Below are 24,905 nucleotides of genomic sequence, written 5' to 3'. Positions count from 1 at the left end.
GCAAGAAACTTTCCAGAGGACCTGCTCGGCCTTTTGATGAAATCTTAACTTCATCACACCATAAAGATGGCAGGGCTAACATACTACAGATTTCCTGCCATATCGTTGACACAGAGTCACTAACTAGCTAATATCACCACCGTAGATGATTTATGACAGAAAGGAGGGATAAACATTACACTGTCATAAAACCCCCTCTGAGATGGTGCCTTTTCACCCAACAGGAATCAAACAGCAATCAATGGTAACCATTTTAATAATGAAATTGTCCTTTTTTAATTGACCTAAACACTACCACTGAGAATATTTTTCCATCCAAATAGCCCTTCTTAATGGTGAGGATATGTGAATCTGGAGATGCCCATAATGCCCAGTTGCTTTTGCACATTTATCAGATGCCAGCCAATCACAAAATGCCAGGGAACAACAGCTCTGCCTTTCCTTCTTTTTTTGGCACTGTAGTTAAGAAGAAAAAGAAAAAGTTTGTTTGCTTACATGGCTTAGTAGCCAAGAAGAAAGATGGTTACTTCTACATAACTGAGAAAAAACGTGATGGCCTGTGATTCGTGAAGATTTCAGGGAAAAAAAACAACTAAAAAGCAGAAAAAATCTGATGCAGAAGGTAGAACGCTATCCTGGCCCCAAACAAGATTTTTGTTTTGCTTTTTTATGAGACTATATTGAGAAGGAAATGAAAAGTGCAAAGTCTCTTTTCGATCAATCCCCTTTCTCTGCCCATGAGCGTTTCATTGCCCAGTGAGAAAATCAGTGCTACTGGAAAAAAACTTGCAAGGAAATTCTACAAAATGGGCGTTTTTCCCCTCTGTGTTTTGGAGAAGATTCTTAATATTTTGAATTTTCATTTCATTTGAATTTCTAAAAGACTTTCAATCTGATATAACCTTGGACATTAAATAATATTAAAGTATAAGCTAACATAAAGTGGAGAAACCTAGTTCTGGCCATCAAGGACTCATTTATTGGTTGAGTTAGGAGAACACATCAAAAAATCTCTTTACCCAATAACAACAGAAAAGAAACACATGGAAGGATTTCCACGTTGTGCTAATTGTAAGATTTTCAAGTGTGTTCTTTTAGGAAGTTCATTCAAACTGTAGGTCAATATTTACTATTAGTTGGTAAAATTGGTACTAAATTCATGATTAAGTTTATGTATCATTGACACCATTAAATAAAATGTTTATTTAAATTTATCGGAAACTTTTATAAACCATAAATAAAAGCCAGTTCAGCTGCAATAAATGGAAGATTAAAAAAAAGCACACTACTCTTCTTGAAAAAGTATTATTAAATTCAAAGTAGACACTTTTGCCTGCTGAAGTCTGAGATGTACAGCTACTCCTATTTTGTTAAAAATGCATGCAAATGTTCAAAGAAGTGTTGGAGCTCTAGAGCACCAAACTAAGGTCTTTCAGGAAGACAAACAAAATCGAAAGATCAATAAACTTCATTATATAATTCAATGACAGTGACAGGCTTGTGTACCATGTAAAGTCGTTTCAAATACTAATCATGGTCCCAAAGTCACACCCAGGGAAACAGTGAGCTCTTCTGCTAAATAATACAGACTGTGCACAGAGTGACACATGCACTGTAGTCACACTAAGCATGAGGCTTCCCTCAAGGTCCATCCATGTTGTTGCAAATGGGACGATTTTGTTTTTTTACAGCTGAGTAGTATTCCATTGTATATATATACCACATCTTCTTTATCCATTCATCTGTTGATGGGCACTTAGGTTGCTTCCACGTCTTGGCTATTGTAAATAATGCTGCAGTGAACATTGGGATGCATAGGACTTTTGGGATTGCTGACTTCAAGCTCTTTGGATAAATACCCAGTAGTGGGATAGCTGGATCATATGGTAGTTCTATTTTTAATTTTTTGAGGAATCTCCATACTGTTTTCCATAGTGGCTGCACCAGTTTGCATTCCTACCAGCAGTGTATGAGGGTTCCTTTTTCTCCACAACCTCTCCAACATTTGTTGCTATTTGTTTTAGTTATTTTCGTCATTCTAATGGGTGTAAGGTGATATCTTAGTGTAGTTTTAATTTGCATTTCCCTGATGATCAGCGATGATGAACATCTTTTCATGTGCCTATTGGCCATCTGTATAACTTCTTTGGAGAAATGTCTGCTCATGTCTACTGCCCATTTTTTGATTGGGTTGTTTAATTTTTTGTTGTTGACTTGTGTGAGTTCTTTATATATTATGGATATTAAGCCTCTGTCGGATATATGGGCACAAAGGGTGAAGGGCTGCACCTACAACACAACTGACAAACAATAATGTACAACTGAAATTTCACAAGCTTGTAACCTATCATTAACTCAATAAAAAATTTTTTTTAAAAAGTGTAGGATCCCAGCTTCCAGACAACGTATTGCCAGCTTTCTCTTCCAAAAAATGACAAGAATACTGATGAGGGAATGGGGACAAGAAATGAGTCACCATCTCAAACGTAAGGAACACAAGAAACGACACTGTCCGTACTTTACCAAAATTGTTACTTAATTAGACAGATGAGATTGGTGTAGGCATACTGAGAGAGGAATGCTAACAAGTATTAGGGAAGGTAAAAAGGAGGCTGGACACTTGTTTTCTATTCTTAAAAGAAATCAACGAAAATAATGAACAGTGCTTGAAAGTAAAAAGTTACTGTGGAGAATATGAATTTCAATTAGGAATGAGAAATACACTCCAATTGTTCAAAAGATACTATTTGATAGCTTTTTCCTACCTGCAACCATGTAACCTTTTTTAAAAAATAAAAAGCTCTAAAAACTTCAGAACTGCAGGTGCACTTACTGGTAATGAACCCAGGATGGTCCCAGAGTTTTCTTGAATTGAGCGAGTCCCACAATATCAATATAAATGAGCTCAACAATTCTGTCTCCTACAGTTGGGCAGCCAGATCGGTTTCCCACAACCTTCTTCATTATTCTAGAGAAAGGACAGAAAAGACAAAAAAAAGAAAACAATTTACTGCAAGGTACTACACTTACCAACTTTAATAGGCAAATAAACATTCCAAGAAACCTTACCGGAGAGGATGGCATGGCCATTCCCAATCCACTGCCTATCCAAATTCTGCCCATCCTACAAGGCCCAGCCAGAGCACTGATTTCGACTCTTGCAAAAGTAAATGGTAGCATGCAAACACAGCCTTTGAAACCAAGGAAGATCTGTGTCTGATTCTATCTTCACTATCTAACAGCTGTGAGATCTTAGACAAGTTACTCACTCTCTCTGAATCTTTCCTCACCCTCAAAAAGAAAAAAAAAAAAAACACAACAAAACAGAACTGGACACAGAGAAGATGATAAGAGAGCAACCTCTCAGATTCTTCAGGTGGTTAAATGAGGTATTGAATAGAAAGTGTCTAAGGTTTACAGATACTCAGTGACCCTTAGTTTCTCCCAGTCTGTCATTACTCCAGTCCTTACTGACCTCCTAAATGTCTTCCATTTCTAGCTTCTACAAACTTCTTTCTATATTGTCTTATACTGTTTCCTAACTTTTTCTCTTATGTAAATTTTTTCCTTCTGACTAGACTATTACAGAACTGGCACTACAGTTTACACGTTTTCATTTTCCTTCCTCCCATCCATCCATCCGTCTAAACATACCCGTGTACTCAAAGAGAGCCAACATACTTGATCATATGCCAACTTCACAGGTGGGAATAAAGAACTGCTAACAGTATGTCCACTCACCCAGAAATTGAGCATCACTGATGCCTTTCCTCCCTGCTCACACCCCTAACAATCCTTTCCCACATGATGGACATTCTACTTCAGAGAACAAGCATCATAAACAGGACTCTGCTCTATAGCTCCATCCTGCCACTGATTCAGGCACCTTTCTCTTCTGTGCTTCTGGAAGGGCTAGGTTCCATATAACCAATTTGTTCCCAAGAATTTGAAAATGTTTTCTGTAAAGGGCCAGATAGTAAATACTTTCAATACTTTCATCTTTGCAGACCACACGTTCTCTGTTGCAACTACTCAACTCTGCTGTTGCAGAACGACAGTGGTCACAGATAATACATAAACAACAGGTGTGGCTGTGTTCCCATGAAACTTCATTAACAAAAACAGGCAGAGGACTAGATTTGGCCCACTAAGCCATTGTTTGCTGACTCCTGCTCCGCCTTGTTTTCAGTGGTTCTCAAACTTGTCTGTGCAATGGAACTACCTGGAAGTATCAACAGATATTTATGCCTGCATCCTGTCCCGAAAGATTGTGAGTTAATTAGTCTGGGATATGGTCTGGGCTTTGGGGAGCTTAAAACAAAAATCCCCAGGTGATTCTAATGTGCAGGTATGTTTGAGAACCCCTGCTCTATGTTGCTTCCATGCTTATCTTAAATAAAACATATCAGGCCCTGTCACCAGTGCTTAAAAACCTCTACACCCTTCCTCTTGACCACTAAATTAAGTCTATGCCCGACAGACTCCTAATAAGCCTCTCCTGACCTCCCTAGAAAGTAATGTCCCTGGTGCACCAACAGAACTCCCTCTATTTACCTACTCACCCATCCACTCATCCCTTCACACATTCGTTCAGTAAGTAGTTATGAGCACCCACTGTGTGCCAGGTACTATTCTAGGTGCTGAACACACAGTGGTGAACAATATGCACAGCCTCTGCACTGTCTGTGCTTACATTTTTGGCACCCACACCTCAATTAGTACTAATCACATTGCAATTAATGTAATTATTATGCAATGTATCAGTTGTAATTAGCAAAAGATTGGCATCTCCTTGACTACATGCAGGTCATCTCTGCATATCCCATACCAGGAACCAGCCCAGAGGAGGCACTGGAAGAATGACTGCTAAAGTCCGACTGTATCCACTTCATAGGCTGTGTATCCAACGTGCTGTAAAGCAAGCAGGAGGAAGGCCACAGGAGGCAGGATGCAAAAGGACAAGGGTGGTGATTAAGGGCTCAGAAGACCTGAGGTTAATCCAGATCTGAAAGGAGCAATGTAGTACTGTGGTCAAGAGCACAGGCTGTGAAGTCAGACAGACAGCGGGCTCAAACTCTGCCTTTCCCACATATTCTCCCTGTGACCTTGAACAACTCATTCTTGGCTTGAAACTCAGTTTCCTCATCTTTAAATGCAGGAAGCAACAGCACCTACTTCCAGGTTTGTGCTAAGGACTAAAGATAAAACATGGAAAATGCTTAGTATCTGATGCACAGTAAGTGCTCAACAAATGTTAGCTGTTAATAGTCATTGTCAATATTATAGTCGTCATAATTGTTGATCCTACTGTTGTAACTCAAGCCCTTATTGCAGTTTTGGCATACTGAAATCATTTAACAAACGATAGCCAATATTATCTTACTGATATTATTGCTTTCCTCTCAACACTGCCATAATCGGGTACAGACCTCATACTTAACACAAGTGACCTCTCTGGCCATCAATGTCTTAGACAATAAAGATGGAATAGGGTAGGACATATATTGTATTAACACCCTTTCCATCTACTGAATGTTCATTCAAGGTATTTCTTCTGGAACATTTGACATATTGCACCATGCCACCTTGGCTGTTGGGTGGAAAGTCTCCGTGGGCAGTTATCCAAAAGGAGTGAAGAGGATCTAAGCATTCCTGCTTAGCCAGCTGTGTGAACCTAAAAGGGATTAAGAGAGGGCTGGAGCTCCAAGTAAACCTGAGTGAAACAGAAAACCCAGGTAGAGTTAACAGACCCAGAGTTGAAAGTTGGCTAATTGAAAAAGGATGGGATCAGGGCTTTCAGGAAATTCATTCTATCCAAATTAAATTATCAACAGGAACCTGCCCTGTCTTAAGATTTGGAAAGCTGGATGTTGAGTAGGGAATGGTATGAATTTCAGCAAGAGACAGGGAATTAGGAAAGTCAATAATGTTTTGCGCTGCAGATGTTGGAAGCACCTGTAATAGCAAAGAATAAGCTCCTTAGTTTGAATTTTCTGGCATTCATTTATGAAGCCTCTGGAGCCTGTCGATACAATGAAAACATATTATCCTTTTCACACTGTATGTATTTAGCTCCTGAAAATAATCTTCTTATCTCCTGTTTAGTGAATTATCACTTTCATTTGCCTCTACAAGAAATTACACACTAATAGAGGGCTTTAAGAGTTTACAATTTCTTTTTTGTATTGTGATTTTAAAATTGAAAAGTAATCTCCTTACTCCTTGAGCTCAGCCAGTGAAGCTGAAATCCTAATGTCATGGCCCAGTAAGTACAGAGATGTAATTAAATCACTCCACTGAACTAATTCACCAAGAGGGCCACCGCTGAAAGCTGTCTCTGCAATCTTAAATCCAGATTCCTTCGTCAGGAGTCCCAGGTGCACAAGGACCTGAAAAAAAGCAAAGAAGGGGCATTTACTGATTCCCATTGAACCAAGGACAAACTCCTCAGTCACATACCAAAAACCCATCAACCAATTCTAAAGGCATGTTTACGTTCTCAATGTGGGGTAAGCAGTTTTTCTAGAAGGTACAAAGAAAGAAAGGAAATGATTTTTCATTGTTGTTTTAGAGGAAAAAAGTCATTACTTCCCTTGGGACAGTTATGAGCATGAGTTATAAACAGATAATCCTGCTTTTAAAAAGGGGGAGATATTTGGAAAGTCAGCTTTTAAGGGAGAGTAAGCCAGGACAATAAAATATCTTTTAACAATATTGAGGTTTTTTTCCACAGCTGGAATGTTTTTAAGCTTTTAACAGCGAAAATTTCAAACACATACAAAAGCAGACATGACAATATAGTCAATTCCAATGTAGTCATCATGTAACTTCAACAACCGTTAACTTATGACAAATCTTATTTAATCTAAACCTTTCATTTTCTCCCAACTCCTCCAGCTTATCTGGAGGCAAATCCTAGACATCACATCCTTTCCTCTGTAAATATTTCAGGGTGTATCTCTAAAAGACATAAATATTTTAAAAACATAACCGTATTTAAAAATGGGGCCGGCCCAGTGGTGCAGCAGTTAAGTTCACACGTTCTACCTCGGCAGCCAGGGGTTTGCCAGTTCAGATCCCGGGCACAGACCTACGCACCGCTTATCAAGCCATGTTGTGGCAGGCGTCCCACATATAAAATATAAAACAGAGGAAGATGGGCACGGATGTTAGCTCAGGGACAGTCTTCCTCAGCAAACAGAGGAAGATTGGCAGCAGATGTTAGCTCAGGGCTACTCTTCCTCAAAAACAAATAAATAGATAAATAACCATAACATCACTATCCCTCCTAAAATAGCTCTTAATTCCTTAATATCATCCAAAATCCAGTTAAGGTTTACATTTCCCTCAACTGCCCCTGATTCTTTTTTTTAAGTACAGTTGTTCAAGTCAGTAGTCAAAGTGCATAAATTATAACTACCTATATATCTCTTAGCCTTCTTTAACTTATACTAGTCTCCGATTATCCCTTTTTTTTAGGGAAGGAGGAGCCTGTAATTTATCAAATTACAAAGAAATTGGGTTGTATTTCCAGCAGAGACTCTCACATTCTGGATTTTGTTGATTATATTATAGATTCTTCTGTCCCCTGTGCTTATGGTAAATTAGTAATTAGATCTGCAGACATGATCATATTCATATTTACTTTTTTTGGCAATACTACTTCATAGGTGGCGCTGGGTACTTCCATTGGTGGGAATAATATCTGTGTGTCTCTGCTCTGTGATGTTAGCAGCTACTGATGATCATTAACTAGATGCATTAATCCATCAGCGGTTGCAAAATGGTGATATTCTGTCATTCCTTCTGCATTTATTAGCAGGAATACTTCTATCAAGAGAAAGTACCTGTTGTCAACTATTTGGTTACCCTGAAGTACGGTTTACACAGGAAACACCTGGTTAAATACTTGATTCTTTCCACTTTTTTTTACCAGTTTCCAAAATAATAGATTTGTTCTCTAGTATACTGTAATGATAACCAATGAGGATTTAAAAATATATATTGTCATTATAAAGTCATGGATATAAATATATTGGATGTGTTTCAAAATAAACTGTAGTTACTATTCTTACTGATGATCAAACTGTCTCATCTTGGCCAGTGAGAGGCTATTCAACTTGGCTCCTATGTTCTTCTGACATAATCCTAGTAGTTTTTGCTAGTTTCTTTGCTCTCTGGTATGACAAGATGTTCCAAGCTCATCATGTACAACTTCTGTCTCAGACCTTAATCAGCCATTTTTCCAAGAACCTCTTATACCATTTAGCAGAAATGGAATTGAAAGATGCATAAAACCGAATATGTGGTTGGTTCATGTGTTTCCTATTCCTTGTGATTTTTAGGTATTGCTTTTTTTTTTGGTAATTAAATTTTCTTTTACACTTATGTAAAATGATTCCAGTATCAAACCTACAAAGACAGATATATTCAGAGAAATCTAGTTTCTATACCCCTTGCCTCTATACTATTCCCTCCTGTACCTTATTTGACCTTTTTTTTTTATTGTGGTAAAATACACTTAACACAAAATTTACCTTATTAACCATTTTTAAGTATGCAGTTCAGCGGCGTTAAGTACATTCACATTGTCGTGCAACCATCACCACCATCCATCTCCTTTATTTTTAATTTTATGGCTTATCACCCCATTTAAAAAAAAACAAGCAAGAAGCATATATGTATACTATATACATGCTATATATGTGTATATCTGTACATATACATGTATACATAGATAGATCAATTCTCTCTCCCCTTAAAAATAAATTTCACAATTCTCCACCTAACATTTCTTCACCGACCAAGACATCCTGGACGTTACTCCACAGTATTACATAGAAATGCTCTTCATTTCTTTTTACAATCCACCTACATCTCAGACCACATATTCTTCCCTAGAGGACTGCAGGGTGCCAGGACGTTGAGTCCTGCTGTCTCATAAACTCCAGGCATCTAAGTAAAACTGATCCATCAACTGTGATTTGGGGTTTTGCCAGTGTATTTGTATTTTTTTGTTTTCTTGTTTGAGGATATCAAACTAGTTGAATTAGGACTACCAGACTCATTTTTAATCTATTTTTAGATACAGGAACAGATTGTTTACTTTGCTCAGTTGTTCATCATCAGAATAGTTAAGCTAAACCCATGGCCAGCTAATCTCTAACTAACAGAGTATAAGAACTTCCACGCTCAGGGATATTCTAGAGGTTTCTAACCAAGCATTTCCTCATGAACTTGAAACAAACGGGCTCAAGTTTAATTTATAGTATCTCTCTCTCAGAACATAAGCAAAAGCACCAACCGAACAGAGCAGCAATGGAACTCTCCAGTGGCCCAAAGCCCAGAATTGGCAAATACCAAAAACATGAAATTATCACAGTGAGGTACCAGGAAGTTCTCAAAGGTTTTATTCAGGTAAAGAAAAGAAGATTAAGTTTCCTGACACCACTGAGAGTGACAGTCAGATGGTTCAAAGGAAAATCTTTACAGGCAGATATTCTGCTTGGCTTCCCCCAAGAAACATGTGTGCTGGTCCCTGCTAAGTTAAGATGATTGTAACTGGGGAAAGGAAAAACCCAAAAATGGCTGTACAAGAGACTGAACAGATTCACCCTGAGGGAATATCATTTGAGACATGACATTTCTCTTAGTCTTGTTTCCAAGCAAAATCAAATCTTCAAAGAAAACTGGCATCTAACCGAACTGAATTAATTAGAAACCCACTTTTTTCCGCTTTCTTGTCGCAAGATTCTGCTTCCCTGCCAGGGACTTGATTGCTTGGATCCAGGCATCAGCCATTCGCCGGATCCGCAGTCTCATCCACCGGAATTCTTCATGCTTTTTCATCATACTGTAGAGAAGATTAAAATCCTTACGAATTTTCGCCTAGAAACAGAAAGTTAACAAAAATGAATTGAATATAAAAAGGCAGAAAGCATAATGGTCTTCACGATGTGACATTTCAAAACTTGAAAGAGATAGTCAATTAAATACAGGGCTTCAAAGTGAGTCTTGTCTGCTGCTCAGTTTTACGTTACAGTCCCAGGATTGCAAACGGAAGAAAAGGCCCCAACTGCTGATCTCCTATAAGGCACATCATTAAAAAATTAGAAATTGAGAAAGGCAGCACAGTCATTGTAAAGCTGTGAGCTATGTTAAAATGCATTTTTTTTTTTTTACAAGAGTATGCTTGATGTACCTTGAAATTCTCTGCACCCCAATTTACTGGCCACTTCAATCTACTTCAGGGCAGCGGAGTCTTGGGAAAACTGAAGTCAACTCTTAACAAACTACCCGGTATTGCGTAGGTTGCCAAAAAGCCTCATTCTATCTACAAAGTTAAGTAGGAAAATAAATGCTCCTCTTCCAGTTTGGTCCCCGTCCAAACCAACAAAAGTTCATTATTTTCTAGGGAATGTAAAAGCCAGGAATAACATTTTCCTACCAGAACTGAATAAAATTTAAAATTCAAGCCAGAATAATTTAAAAGTCAGGAAGAACATTTTTGTAATATAGCTGGATACAACCAGTGACTGAAATAACAAAGAAAAATACCAACACTAGTATTTATTTCATATAACATCTAAAACGGGCTGAATCCATCTTTTGGCAGTCACCACAGTTCACCCTGAATTCTCATCTGATCGTGCTCCGCCTTGAGTCATCCATTTCCCAAGATTCCCATGATCTAAGAAAGGTCAGCAAACTATGGCTCTTGGGCCAAATCCTCCTTGCTGCCTGTTTTTGTACACAAGCTTGGATGAGAACAAAGCCACACCCATTCATTTATGTATTGTCTATGGCTGCCTTCTGTGTTACAAGGTCGGAATTGAGTAATCGTGACAGAGAACTTACAGCTTGGAAAGATGAAAATATTTACTATCTGGCCTTTTACAGAAAAAGCTTGCTGATCCCTGGTCTAAAGAATGAAGACTTAAGCTTTTAATGTGGCATACAAAGCCTTTCACAGTCCCCTACCTACCTTTCCAATTTCATCTTCACCTCAGCTGATCCAAATCCCAATGGCCTTGACCACTGAATCATGCTCTACTCTCTGAAAATGTCAAGCTCTTGCACATACACCTTTCCCCCTCACATCAGAGACATCTTTCTCTCCTTGACCTAGTATGAATTCACTCATCATTTTAAATTCAGCTCCAGTGCCAGCTTCTCTTTGCAGTTTCTCCTAACCCCTGCAGGCTGAGATCACCAGCTCCTCATTAATTTCCACAGGCCTGTGTTCCAGTGTTGACACAGGTATGGTCATTACTTACAACCATCACCCTCATTAGATCACTGAGCACCTCCACATCAAGCACCAGGTCTTACTCATATCAGCAGCTGATGACTTGAGAACTCTCAGAGAACTGCTGAATAAATAAATACATGCTAAGTGGTTGACTGATTTGGTCACCCACATTTCCAAAGGACTGGGGACAGAAGTTCTTCCGTTTACCACCATTTCAGATTACAGCTAGCATTTCCAGAAGACTCCACATGTATCACTTGGCATCAGACCCAAATCACAAGCCTAGAAAGAGGTTTCCAAAATCACTTACCACTGAATAGTAATCAGCTTCTTCGACGGGATTTTTTGCTCTCCAAGGTAAATGAGGACACCAATTTTCAACCTGAAAAACATAAATCAGAGACACTAAGTCTACTGGTTCATCTGTAAATGAATTAACGTGTGCACAACGCACTGAGCACAGTGCCTGGCTCACAATACGCTCTTTACTGAAGTAGGTTATGATTATTTTTAGTCAGACCCCCACACACTGTTAGCCAGCAATCCAGAGACAGATGTCCTTTCAGATGAAAGAATAATCAGCAAAGGTCCCAAGGAGCATATGATTATACATCTGTCCTCTACAGTGCTTTACAGCGAGTGACTCCTGAATCATTTAATCCTCACATTTTTATACCAGGAGAGGCGGGTCTCATGGCAGAAAGGTGAAAGACTTTGAACACTGCCGCAGGGGACTGAGGATGTAAAGGTGCCTCTCTGAGACTCAGGACCAGGACAGGTACGCTTCATTACCTGCTGTGGCACGTCTGGAAAGGAAACAGCATGGCATTCAAGCCACAGAACTGAATCACTCATCTCGGAATTAGGAACGCGGCTGATAGTTTAAGGCCAATTGATCAAGGCTCTCCCTCATTTTCTCGCTGTTCACTTCACACTATCTCAAGGAATAAGATGGTAAAACCTATCGGAGAAAGAGATGAAAGGAAAAAGGGAAAAAAAACCCTCCGTGATCTTGTGAGAGCCATTCTGGAAGATGGATTGTTCTGTCGATGAACTATAGAGAGTCAGGGGGAGGAGGAAAGAAAAAAGAGAGGCAGCAGATTTTATAGGAATTACTTCAAACAAAGGTTACCCAAGGAAATTAGGCAAATCCAAAATTTCTAGTAAAGGAAAGATGAAAAATGCATTGAATAATATTGACGTCTGGCCTCTTTGTTCAAACTAATCACACAATTCCAAGATAGCGTGTCACTCACTTTATGCTAATATATAATGAGACTATTAAAGATGGCTAATAAACAGCCATTGGAAATAATCTTTCCACGGCCAGGTGGACCTGTAAAAATGAACAGAGCAAGAGGGTGGGGAATGTCCACGGAGGGTCACTGAAACGGCAGGAGCGTGTGTGAGACCATAGCCTTGGGGTCAATAACGCAGAGTCAGACAAGACGGTCTTTGCCCTCCTGCTCTGGATGAGTTCTCAAACATACACAGCCGTTTCACTAATTTAGAAATGACTCTTGATGCAAGGTGATTTTTACCATGACCAAAAATAATTGAGTGGTTTGCATAAAATCCTCCGCCACTGCAGTGATCTGAAAGCAGTCAGCAAAGCTTGCAGGAGGGTGGGATCCCTGGTCAGGAAAAGTGCGATATTCCCTTTTTCTTCCTGTGGAGTGAAATTAGATTTCACCATATTTGTGAATGACTTCAGGGACTCCAAAGAGCTCCCCAGAAGGAGAGTTGAAATGAGTTTTACTCATAAAAAAAGAAAATACTAACTTGCCTTGGATGCTCAAGTCTAATTACTGAGACCTTACAGCGATATCACCATGAAAGGCAATATCTGGAGTTCCACAAATCAAAAAATGAGGGGAAACCAGTAGAAAAGAAGCCTGTGAGTGGAGGAAGCCTCAGCTGCTCCCAGCACCACTGTACACATCTGTTCTTTGTATTCTTACACTCGACTGAATTATTTAATTCAAATTAAATTTTTGTAAATAGACTCAATAAAACATTGCTAAAAAGCTTATTTATAACATGAAGGCCTCAAAGGGACTGCGGACCTGACTGTGAGACCTTCAACCCCACACGAAAAGGATGAGGATGAGCAAGCAGTGTACAGGTTTGAAGTCAACCTCACACTGAATAACTAACTAAATTTACACACCAACACGTCAGGATGAAAAATTCCCCAAAAACAGCATGACAGAGAAAGAGGAAACAAGACTGTGAATAAAGAAAATCAACCACGAGGAGAGACGTGAGTAAGACCAGCTATTGACAAAGGACAGTACATTCCCTCCTCACTCCGCCAGTCTAAGAAGCACCTTCCAAAACTCCCTGTAATGAAAATACGGTCCAAGGTGACCTTCTAAAATACGACTGCCCTACAGAATAGGCAAGACTTTAATTCTTCTTTGAAACTGATCATTTATCTCAGTTTTTGTTACTCTAAATCACTGGCAAGTCTTCAAGGGCATCCTTGAAGTATGGAAAATATTGTCAGTCTATTTTAGTTTTAGCAAGAAATCTTACCATGACATATTCAGTCGTAATGGAGGAAAAACCAATTAGGAACATCCTGACACAGAAAGGGGATGGTGGGTTTTTAAGGTGGTTGTTCTTGTGCACAGTCATAGGATAACAAAATAATTAAATTATACATAAACCAATTCCTCCATGGGGAGAAGGAAAAACAAAAACATTTCTTTCGGAAACCTCAGAGGATTACCAGGATTGGAAGGCAGCCAGCACTGGCAACAGCGCCAAGCGCCGAAACAAACAGCTCTCAAATGAGCAACATTTTCCTAAATAAGAGCATCATTAATAACACTCAGGGAAAATCTTGCTCAAGGCTAATAACTCAACCTCCTAAGCCCCAACTTTGTTTTCTGTCTCATCCACCCAGGCTCCTTGACCGAGTTTAACCCCCCAGGCCAGGACCCTACCGAGACAGCCGGACCCCAGAATGAGGCCACCATGTTCTGATCTGGAAGCTCTATTTCAAATCATTCTTACCACTCTTCTTCTCCTGCCTCTGAGAACCCTAGTGCCCTACGTCTGCCTGTGGTCACCTTCCTTTGCCCACTGTCTTGGCCACACTTTCCCAACTGTGGCCCCTGGTGGCCTCTCTCAGACAGGATTCTGTATTTGCCTTGAGAGCAGGCACGCATGGCTGTGGCACTGAACCCTCCCACTGTCCGCCCTGCCCGACCGACGTCTGTGAGCTGGCAAGACCTGCAGCAAGCCCTGTGCCAGGGAAGGGGCTGGACAGCCTTAAAACAGCTCACAAATCAGCAGAGTAAGTCTAAGAACTGAACACCGTCTGAGGTCACGGAAACACGCACACAACAATCAATAGAGGAGCAGAACCAATACTCTAACCACCTCCCATGTGAAGGTAAAACTTTTTCGATAGGAGCTAATCTTTTTAGTGCACTAGCCTCAGGCCACAAAATGAAGAGGCAGCAAAAACAGGAAAAGACCAGCCAAGCCAGATCTTTGGAACATTAATGCATATTCCACAGAGAGGGCCCTATAAATCACTTTTCTTGAAGGAGGAGATATGAAATTAACCAATTTGATTTTTGACATCCCTCCTCCCAATGATTTATTTAAACTCCTTTGACCTGAGAAGGTTTTGCAGCTTAATCATGTGCAGCGTGAATCAAAGCAAAGTCCCTCAACAGAGCTCAACCAGGTCACACTTACCTTCCAGGTCCACAGGATGGACAGTTCATTATATTTAAGAAAAAAAAAACTGCAGGTAGATAACAAATACATCTCAAGTTGGAATTGAAAGGGGAAAAAGAAGCAATAAAATTTCTGCAGAAACTAGTAGGAGATTCAACATATATATGCATGGATTTAGGCATAACTCTTTGTAGCAACACTCTGTTCTTTCGCAAGAATAACAATCGGGCTTGGTTATGGCCTCTTCTCTCGCGATTAATGTGAAGTGTTTTTCTCTAACGGATCACTGACATATAGAATTTCATGCCGTATTTTTCAGACAGTAAGCACAATCAAAACTAAATGAGAAAAATGCATTAAGAAAAGTCAGATTATTTATGGATGATGACGTTATGGGTTCTTTCCTATAGTTTGTATGCTAATCTGCACATTATCATTTTTTTTACAATGAACATTTATTAACAGAATAATTTTTAAAGGAGTTACATTATATAAGCATACACTCATTTACTGAAGGTTTACAGTATGGCAAGGGCTCTGGGAAAAAACAAATGAGCTTGCATGCATTCTATCCCTTAACCCTCTGGAGGGCCCGATGACATGGGTACCGCTGCCAGGTCACAGGTGAGGAGTCATGACCTACAGGGGTTGAGGACTTGCCAAGATTAGCTCACAGAGAGCAGCAGGGCTGCGTGACATGAGGTCTGCCGCTTCCCTGACCAGGACATGTCAGAGCCACCTTAAAGGCCAAGTTTAGTGAAGGACAAGAGAGCTGTTGAGGGCGGAAAGAGGACTGAAAATGGATTCTAGGCCCAACTGTATACACAACTAGGCATATAACTTCACACCATGTGGCTTTCAGGTTTTCTCATCTACAAAAGGACCAGGTGACCTCTTAAAAATTACATTGTGCTGAAAGATTGAAAAAGATAATTTTACATCATCTTGTCAGGCTAGTTGGTTACATTTCAAAACAACACAGTTGACTATAGCTATCTATTCACTTGATACAATGCTTATACATACATATATACATATACACACATATATACAGACACAGATATTTGTTATACTGATGACATATCACAGGAAGTTACTCATTAAGGGATATGCTTTAAAAAAAAAAGACTTCTCTACTCCACTCTGACCCCCGCCCACTCCCCTTTCCAAAGTTTCAAAGAGGAAGCGCAAATGGTAAAAGATGTCTACACATGAAAGTGGTTCAGCTATCTAGACTAGTCCTCTGCACCAAACACTTGAGCTGACTGATATTCTGTGAAATTGCTTGTTAGAAATGGCTGTGCCTGGGGGGCGGGGCCAGGAAGGAGGAGGATAAGAATGAAAGCTATACCGTACTATGAGCCATGCACTAGGATGAGCACTTTACACACACTGTCTCATTTGGTCTTCAAATAATCCTCTGGGAAAGGCCGTTTATCACACCAGAGGAAGACACTGCACAGGCAGGACCCATAGCTGAGGACTGAAGCACTGTCTGTCCCCACCCACGGGTCCTGTGCTTAATCATTATGCAACATCCATAGAAACCAGACATTGGTTTCTGCAGTCCCATAAGCAGAGTCTAATCTTCAATATTAGAGTATTATTGCCTAAATCTTCTCTATAAAATCCTTCAAAAGGGTTTCCTATGCCCTACTCTGTGGCAGTAGTGTAACGGCAATGACAGTAATGACAACTCCCTGCTTGCAACTCTTGCCCAACCATCTGTTCTGTGAGCAAGAGTGATGGTTTTAAAGCCCAAACTGGATCATATCCTACACGAGCTCAAACTCCTCAGGGGCTTCTCCTTGCACTCACAATAAAACCCAGATTTTCACCAAGATCCTAAAGAATCTGACCTCACCCTTTACACTGCCCACTTCACTCACCCTGCCCTACATGCTGAGCTCATTCCTACTCAGAAGGTTGCCAGATTTAGGGTGGGGAAAGGTAGGAGGTCCAGTTAAATTAGAATTTCAGATCAACAATGATATTTTTTTAGTATAGGTGTGTCCTAGGCAGTATTTATCACATACTTATACTTTAAAAAAAAAAAATCATTGTTGGGCTAGCCCCGTAGCCTACTGGTTAAGTTCAGCGCACTCTGCTTCAGTGGCCCCAGTTCAGTTCCCGGGGGGTGGACCTCCACCACTCATCAGTGGGCATGCTATGGCGGCAACCCACATAAAAAATAGAGGAAGACTGCCACAGATATTAGCTCAGGGCAAATCTTCCTCACCAAAAAATCACTGTTTACCTGAAATTCAAATAGCACTGGGTATCCTGTATTTTCCCTGGTAACCCTACACTTGGGGCTTCTGCATTGGTTATTTTTTCCACATGAAACACTCTTCTTGCAAGAGAGTTCATGCCTCCCTCCCTTACTTCCTTCCACACTACACTCCAGCTTCTCCTTGGAGCAGCTCTCTCTGACCTACTAACCTGGCCACACCCTTCCTCGACTTCATTATTCCTTGGTGCACTCACAACTTGTGGAAAATATTTTAGGTTGGCTCTTGTTTGCTGCCCCATCTGAATGTAAGCTCCATGAGGACAGAAACTCCAACTGGCCTGTTCAGGGCTCTTTCCTCAGCCCCGAGAGCAGTGCCTGGTGCACAGTGCTCAATTATCATTTGTTCAAAAGTGAATTAATCAAAGACATGACTGAGCACGAACGATATTCACAATAATGATACTCTCTTCCATTTATGTGGCAGTTATCCATTTCATCTTTTTACTAGAACCTTTCAACAATACACTGAGGCCAGCAAGGCAGCATTTACCTTGATCTCAGTTAGCAGAAACCAGACTGAACACTCCAGGGAATGCTCTAGGCCACACAGGCAGGAGGTAGATGCAGACAGGCAATCAGGGCTTCGAGTGTTTTCTATGATACTGTACTGCTGCCCTCTACCACGAGAGGCAGGAATATTACAAACAGAAAGCACAGAACTGACCGTGTGCAAGAGAGAGCACCAAGGACTGAGGCGATCCACGCTGTTTTTGCTCAGAATGTTAGGGAAGGGGCAGAACTTAAAGAGAAACTGCAGTAAATTTTCAGTGTGCCACAAAACCAGTGGGGTTCTAACGAGAGGACATCATAGAGATTAAAAATCCACCCCAAATTGCTGTAGGAGGAGAAACGTCAGTTTTCCTTTACGTAGAAGAGACAGCAAATGAATTCCTCTGTAGCCAACCACAGGACAACGCACAGAGATGCTTCTTGTTCCAACTCCCACTAGGCACACTGCCCCGGCACACTACACAGCGGCGAACCTGGCCATCGGGTCTGCATCCACACGGAGGATACTTCCAGAGCCAAAGTAACCCAATTTATAGAGGGTGACACTCTAGAGGCCAGGGATAGAGTTCCTTTTTCTGTTAATGCACACTTTTCCCTGAAGTGTAGATCCAGGCACATAATGCTAAGTGATAATGAGAATAAAAGATGGGCAAGAAAGCTGTACCTTCTAGTATAATTGGCACATTCCACTCTAACAGTCTAATCTGATCCCTTCTACTGTCTCATAGATATAATATCAAAGAGGATGATGCTAACATGGTTAATAAGTGCTCAAAATGCCCCTGCTTCACGCCTCAAACTTAAAGTTTCAACAGATTTTAATGGTACAAATTTTACAATAATTTTTTTTCAAGATTAGAAAGGTGATAGCTGGGAGAGGTTACTCACTCAGAACAAACAAAAAAGCTATCACCTATTTTTTTAAAATGCATTAAATAGAATCATTCACTCAATAAATACATGTAGCAGGCACCATTATACCAATGAACAAAATAGACAAAAATCTCACTCAAGATTACTGTCACCCCAGGACCTTTGCACTTATTGTTCCCACTGCCTGCTAAATACCTCTGCCAGATATCTGTACTTCTTACTCTCTTACCTCCTTTAAATTGGTGCTCATACATTATCCTGTCATCTTCTCAGTTGGGCATCTCCTGATCACTATCTAAAACAGACACCATCACTCCTCAGGAGGATTTCCTAGCCCCCTCTCCTGTTTTATTTTTCTCTATGACACTACAATCTAAAAGATATATATTTTACTTTTTTTTGGTCAGTATCCCTCTAACAAAACATAACTTTAATGAGGAACGTTTGTCTTTTTGTTCATTGTTACATCTCCAGCACCCAGAAAAATCCAGTATCAACAAAGACCCTTGGCCCTGAGACTGTGGTCTCTAACCGTTATTTCTCACTAAGAGGAACCAGGGGTCCTTAGAGAAATGGCTAATTCCAGGTCTAGGGCAGAAATTGTATAAGATGAACCTGGAAGATCTTGACATACCAGGTAGGAAAAGAACTATTAAAAGCTACCAGGGTCATGTCAAAAGGACTCAGAAGACAACACACGTTATTTCCCTCTGGCCAAAGAAAGGGCAATTTGAGAACCAGTAAGAAAATACTTGGAATAGAGTGAACATATCAAATATGTTTAATAAATGACTTCATAATTATGATAAAAATCAACAAGTATACAAAGAAACAAACAAAATACTCGTCACAGTGGAAGATGCTGGGAAACCACCAGAGAAATAAATAAAGGTTTCTTCTATGAACTCTCAGAATAATCAAATACCAGATGAGGGGTCCTTCTCTTCATGGAAGTATTCCTGATAAATTAAGAAGGAACCTCTGATGAATTAAAGAACCCTGGCACTGATCATCAACAGCTCCTAACCTCACAGAGAGAGACCCCGGGCACTAATGTGCCTCCTGACAGAAGCATATCATACGATCCCGGAGGCAGTTTTGCAAAAAAGTACTAAACCTGACTCTGATCAAGCGTCAGATCTAACTATCAATTTATAGGAAATACAAGGGGACAGGAAACCAGGTTATACAACAAGACAGAGATGGAATCATCAAAATTCAGAGTACAACAAATTCTCTAAGGCAAATGAAGAAGTTTTTTCAAAAACAAATCACACAGAGCAAAATTAAGAGACAGAAAGGAATCTAAAATTAAAAAGAGACTTAAGAGATACCAACAATTTCAATTTATGGTCCTGACTTGAAACCTAGCTCAAATAAATAAACTTTAACTTACAGGACAGCCTAGAAAATGTGAATACTAACCTGATACTTAATATTAAGAAACTGTTAACTTTTAGATATGAAATGGTATTAGTAGTTACAATGGCAGTAAGTATATGTTTTAAAAGAGTCTCTATTGAAACACTCACAGATAATATGACTTTCAGGATTTGTTTCAAAATAGTGGACCAGGGGAGGGTGTAAATGAAATGAGATTGGCCTTAAATTGACAATTGTTAAATGTGAGTCGTGGGCACACGGGGGTCCTTTATGCTCTTCTCTTTCATATGTTTGAAATTTTCCCTATTAAAAAGTTTAAAGTTGGGGGCCAGCCCGGTGGCCGAGTGGTTAAGTTCGCGCGCTCTGCTGTAAGCGGCCCAGGGTTCGGATCCTGGGTGCGGACATGGCACTGCTCGTCAGGTCACGTTGAGGCGGGGTCCCACATACCACAACTAGAAGGACCCACAACTAACATATACAACTATGTACGGGGGAGGTTGGGGAGATAAAGCAGAAAAAAAAAAAAAAAAAAGATTGGCAACAGTTGAAGAAAAAAAAAGTTTAAAGTAAAAATTTTATGAATATTTTACTGGCATACAACAGAAAATACCAGAGACAGTATTTAAAAGTTTGTAAAAAAAAAAAAAAAAAAAATTGAAGATGACTGCATTGAAGCCCCGGTCTGTCATACATATTCCAGAGAGCAGAGAGGTACCGGTTTGGGATTTGGCAAGCCCTGCCATTTACCCTTCTAATTTTTGTGAGGTGGAGGCCAGAGCAAGAAACCTAAATCTAAATGTTGTGGTTTGTGAAACTTACAAAAAGGAGGTGTCACCAAGAAAATGAACTGGGGAGAGGGGAGAAGTCGAGGAGAGAGAATGGAGATCAGTTAGCCTGAGTGACAAATACTGTTCCATAAACTCAGGATTGTTTTTTTAAAAAAATCCTTTTTCTTAGGAGGTCTTAGAATTCAGGCAATAAGAGCAACAAAAACAGAGACGAGAAGATACAAATAAAGGCTGAACTCAAAAAGTGAAGAAAACATGGTCATAAATCTCTGCTACCACCTTTACTGCCAAGAAATATCTCACAGAAAGAGAATTTCCTATTTCAAACGGCTGAGCATTTAAAAGGTGTGTGTTGCCATTCTCCAGCAACAGTCTAGTAATATTTTTGAAGTATTCCGACCCGTCCCAAAATGTTAGTTCTGTTTTTCCTTCAGCTTTCTCCTGCAACCTAAACAGTCAATTCTTTATTGCTGCCCAAATTGACAAATTAGTCTGTGCAACACCATTTCCAAGTTATCTTTAGCAGCAAACACAGCCCATAAATCCAAATCATTGTACTGGTTATTAGGATTTCATTTCATGCTCACATTCACAAACATTTAAGCTTTCAACCTTTGCTGTTGGGCATTAATCTTGGCATTAATCAAGGGATTAAGTACGCTGAATTTAAACTCAAGGTTAATAGCATGCTCAGCCAATATTAGTTTTACATATTGCCAAGGGAGAACAGAAAGAGGCAAAGACCTTTATATCTGTTGTTCTTGAAATATAAGCTACAGATTGAAGACTAAGGCATGAAATTGCTTCTTTTGTTCCTTTATGAGGCAGGCATACACACGCACACACACGCACGTGTACACACACTCACTCATCCAGTCCAAATTGGCAGCTGAAGCAACAGCGTGTACACATCCTGAGATCTAGCAATCAATTACTGGGCAATTTGATTATTTCACTGCAACTATACTTGCAATGGCAACAGACGTGCTTAAAGAAACAGCAGAAACAAACTAAGAAGTCTAGAAGGGTATGATGGTTGCTAGTTGCTAGAATAATTGTATAAATCGAAAAAATGTGTGGGTAACAAATATATCGGCATCATCAACATAATGTCAATAGGGGTAAAGAAATTCATTCTCATCTTCATAGAACCTGATGGCAGTAAAAGGCTCTGCAGAGGGCTAACTTAATACACCTGGAACAATGACAGAGTAATTACTTTATAGGGCCTTGTCTCTGTAACGGGAGTAGTTACATGGCTCACAAAAACAGATAGAGAAAATGAACTGCCCGATGGTCTGGAAATGCAAGGCCGCCTAATGAATCATTCTTTCACTCCACCACTTGGAATGGCTGATCACCTGGTCTTCAGGAGTTATTTCTTCAGGATAATGGTGCTGTCTCTGTTTTTGAGTACGATATCAAAATGGTGAGTATTCTAAAACTAGCTGAATTAGAGCCATATTTCAAACACGAGTGGATTTGAGTATAAGAACTGAATGCAAAGTCAATGGCGACAAACCACTGACCTGTGTTCAGCTTTCCTTCGACGGGAAGGGACAGCAGCATGGAAAGTGCAGAAGCACTGAGCATCGGAAGCTCTTGGAGTTCCATGACTTAGGTCTCTATTCTCACAGTTGGGGAGAGGTTTAAATGAGGTTGTGCATGTGAGGTGTCTGGTATACAGTGGGGCTTAGTAACATTTCATTCTTCTCTTACTGTCTGCCACCCAACAAGGGCAATGACTAGACTTTTCTCACCACCTCCAGTCGCTAGTACAGTGTCAGACACACAAAAACCATTCACGAGTATAATACAAGGGGAAATACTGATGGCTTTACTTCCTGGGATTTACCAAAAAAGATTTGTAGGCTACAAGTTGGTGAAGGTAAAAGTAGAAGTTGATAATCCCATAATTCAGTGGAGGCTGGCACACTGAGACAACCAGGGGAAAGGAAAATGAAGGAAGAGTGCCACCTCCTAAGACTGGTCTGAATCTATACGCCTCAGTTCAACTGGGGACTGACTACACGAGACACATTTCACTGCATGTCCTTTTCTGTATCTCTCAAAGTTCTGAAGTCAAATGTTGATGGAAACAAATGCAGATGGCTCTTCAATAAGGATTAAGAAAAAAGTCACTGGAACATCTTTGATCAAGTAAACAAATCAAATGAAGATGTCTCTCTCTCTTTTTTTTTTAATAATTTTTTTTTTTTTTGGAGGAAGATTAGCCCTGAGCTAACTGCTGCCAATCTCCCTCTTGTTGCTGAGGAAGATTGGCCCTGAGCTAACATCCATGCCCATCTTCCTCTACTTTATATGTGGGGCGCCTACCACAGCATGGCTTTTGCCAAGCGGTGCCATGTCCACACCCGGGATCCGAACCTGCGAACCCCGGGCCGCCAAGAAGCGGAACGTGCGAACTTAACCGCTGCGCCACCAGGCTGGCCCCGAAGATGTCTCTCTCAATCATTGTCCTAAATGCAAGAGAAACCTGGCATATGCTACAGGGTAAATGAAGTAATGAAAGAAGGAAAGTTTCAAGGAAGCAAGAGAAAAAAGAAAAGACAACAGCACCATAAAGCCACAGACCAACATTGTGCAGATTTAAAACACACTAGAACAGAATTAACTGGTTTTAGAAAACATCTCTAATAATTTCACATTAACAAGGGGAGGAGTGCACTGCTGCTCCATAAGCCCAGCTCGCGATTTGAACGTAAACTGAAGTGTCGTATCCACAGAAAAGAACTGAAGGGGAACAGCTGAACTTCTACACACCCAGAAGTCAAGAGATCTAAAATTAAATCAGACTGGTGAATGAGAATCAGAAATTGATTCTAATTCTACAACAGAATCAAGGTCCAACATACAATGTCCCAGGCTAAGTGACGTCCCATAACTGTCCTCAAATAATGACATCAAAAACTATAAAAGTATCCAAAACAAAAAAAACAAAAAGAAAATAAACATAACTGATACTTCTATAGTTAAGTGCCATCTATCTGCCAGGTTCTAATCTGAGCATGTTCCCATAAACACTCAGGAATCCTCACGGTAGGAGCCTTTAAAAACAAACATACAAAACTATTATTTTATAAAGGAAGAAGGTATGGCACAGAGAGGGTAAGTAACTTTTCCAAAAGTACAGAGTTTAGAAAGCATCAGAAAGAGAAGCTGAAGTTGAGTGTGAGGCCCTAGGGCCATACTTCCTATTGAAGGAGCCAAGCCGGTGAAATTCTCCTCTAACTCTTATAGGGTACCTATTCATAACCTATGATAAAATGGAATTTTTTTTTTAAAAAGTCCAGAGTTTCAAGGCTATTTTCAGATTAAAATTTAGGAAAAGAAGTTCCTAGATCTCTCCCCAGGGGAATTATCTCTACCCCTTCCCAGCTCAATTACCCGCATACACTCTTCTGCTCCCATCTGACTCTTAAGATAATGAATACATAGCATGGTGCCAAGAAAATGAGTTCTCAGTAATGGCTGACGATCAATGAATAGAATAGGTGTTCAAAGAGTGCCCATTGAACTTAATTCAGCTGAACAAAAAAAACAAGCCTGATCGCCTGCATAAGAAGAGAGTAGAATAGGCTACTGAAGCCCCATCCCACATCTCCAATAGTTACAGGCTCCAATATTCAGTCTATATGATCTAGCACATCTTCATACAGCCCAGTCTGTCCCACACTCCTCATAATTTACCTTCACCAGAACCCCACTTTCTCTGAGCTACATCCTTCCTTCACAGCCAGTAGGGGCAAGCGGGCATTCTCAAAGTCAGGGAACCAGGTCACAGGTAATCGCAGCCCCTTTCCCTCTGGACCATTCTCCCACACCTTCCCAGCTCTGGCTCAGATGATGGAGAGCGAGGCTGCAGTGGGAATGTAAAACCCTCTTCGTTTACCTCAGCAGTCCACCCCATCATGCTAAGTCTCAGGAAGGCGTGAAATTAGCTCAGCTTGTCAATCAGGGAGCACAGTTGGATCCTGGCTAAATTCTATCAAATGGAAAGGGGAAGAAAACTTTTGAAAATTAAACTGAATAAGGAACCTTTTCCTCAGGGTAGGAAAGGTGCTTCTAACTGACTTCTCACTGGGGTGAA

At 40.2% G+C, this 24,905-nt stretch overlaps 1 protein-coding gene across 6 annotated transcripts in view; it reads right to left on the bottom strand.

The window, feature by feature from the left end:
* The window catches only part of MGAT5 (alpha-1,6-mannosylglycoprotein 6-beta-N-acetylglucosaminyltransferase), a 330,354-nt gene that overhangs the window by 116,894 nt on the left and 188,555 nt on the right, over nucleotides 1-24,905 (bottom strand). For all 6 annotated transcript variants that reach the window (XM_044769036.2, XM_070507573.1, XM_070507574.1 and 3 more), the window contains 4 exons: nucleotides 11,562-11,633; nucleotides 9,727-9,888; nucleotides 6,220-6,389; nucleotides 2,834-2,968 (listed from right to left, as the gene is read on the bottom strand). In XM_044769036.2, coding sequence (XP_044624971.1) covers nucleotides 2,834-2,968; nucleotides 6,220-6,389; nucleotides 9,727-9,888; nucleotides 11,562-11,633 — 539 coding nt within the window. The remainder of the gene's footprint in view (nucleotides 1-2,833; nucleotides 2,969-6,219; nucleotides 6,390-9,726; nucleotides 9,889-11,561; nucleotides 11,634-24,905) is intronic.

Source organism: Equus asinus, chromosome 4, assembly GCF_041296235.1.
Source record: "Equus asinus isolate D_3611 breed Donkey chromosome 4, EquAss-T2T_v2, whole genome shotgun sequence".
In the NCBI taxonomy this organism is placed as follows: domain Eukaryota; kingdom Metazoa; phylum Chordata; class Mammalia; order Perissodactyla; family Equidae; genus Equus; species Equus asinus.
This window is presented reverse-complemented; position numbering and strand designations above follow the sequence as displayed.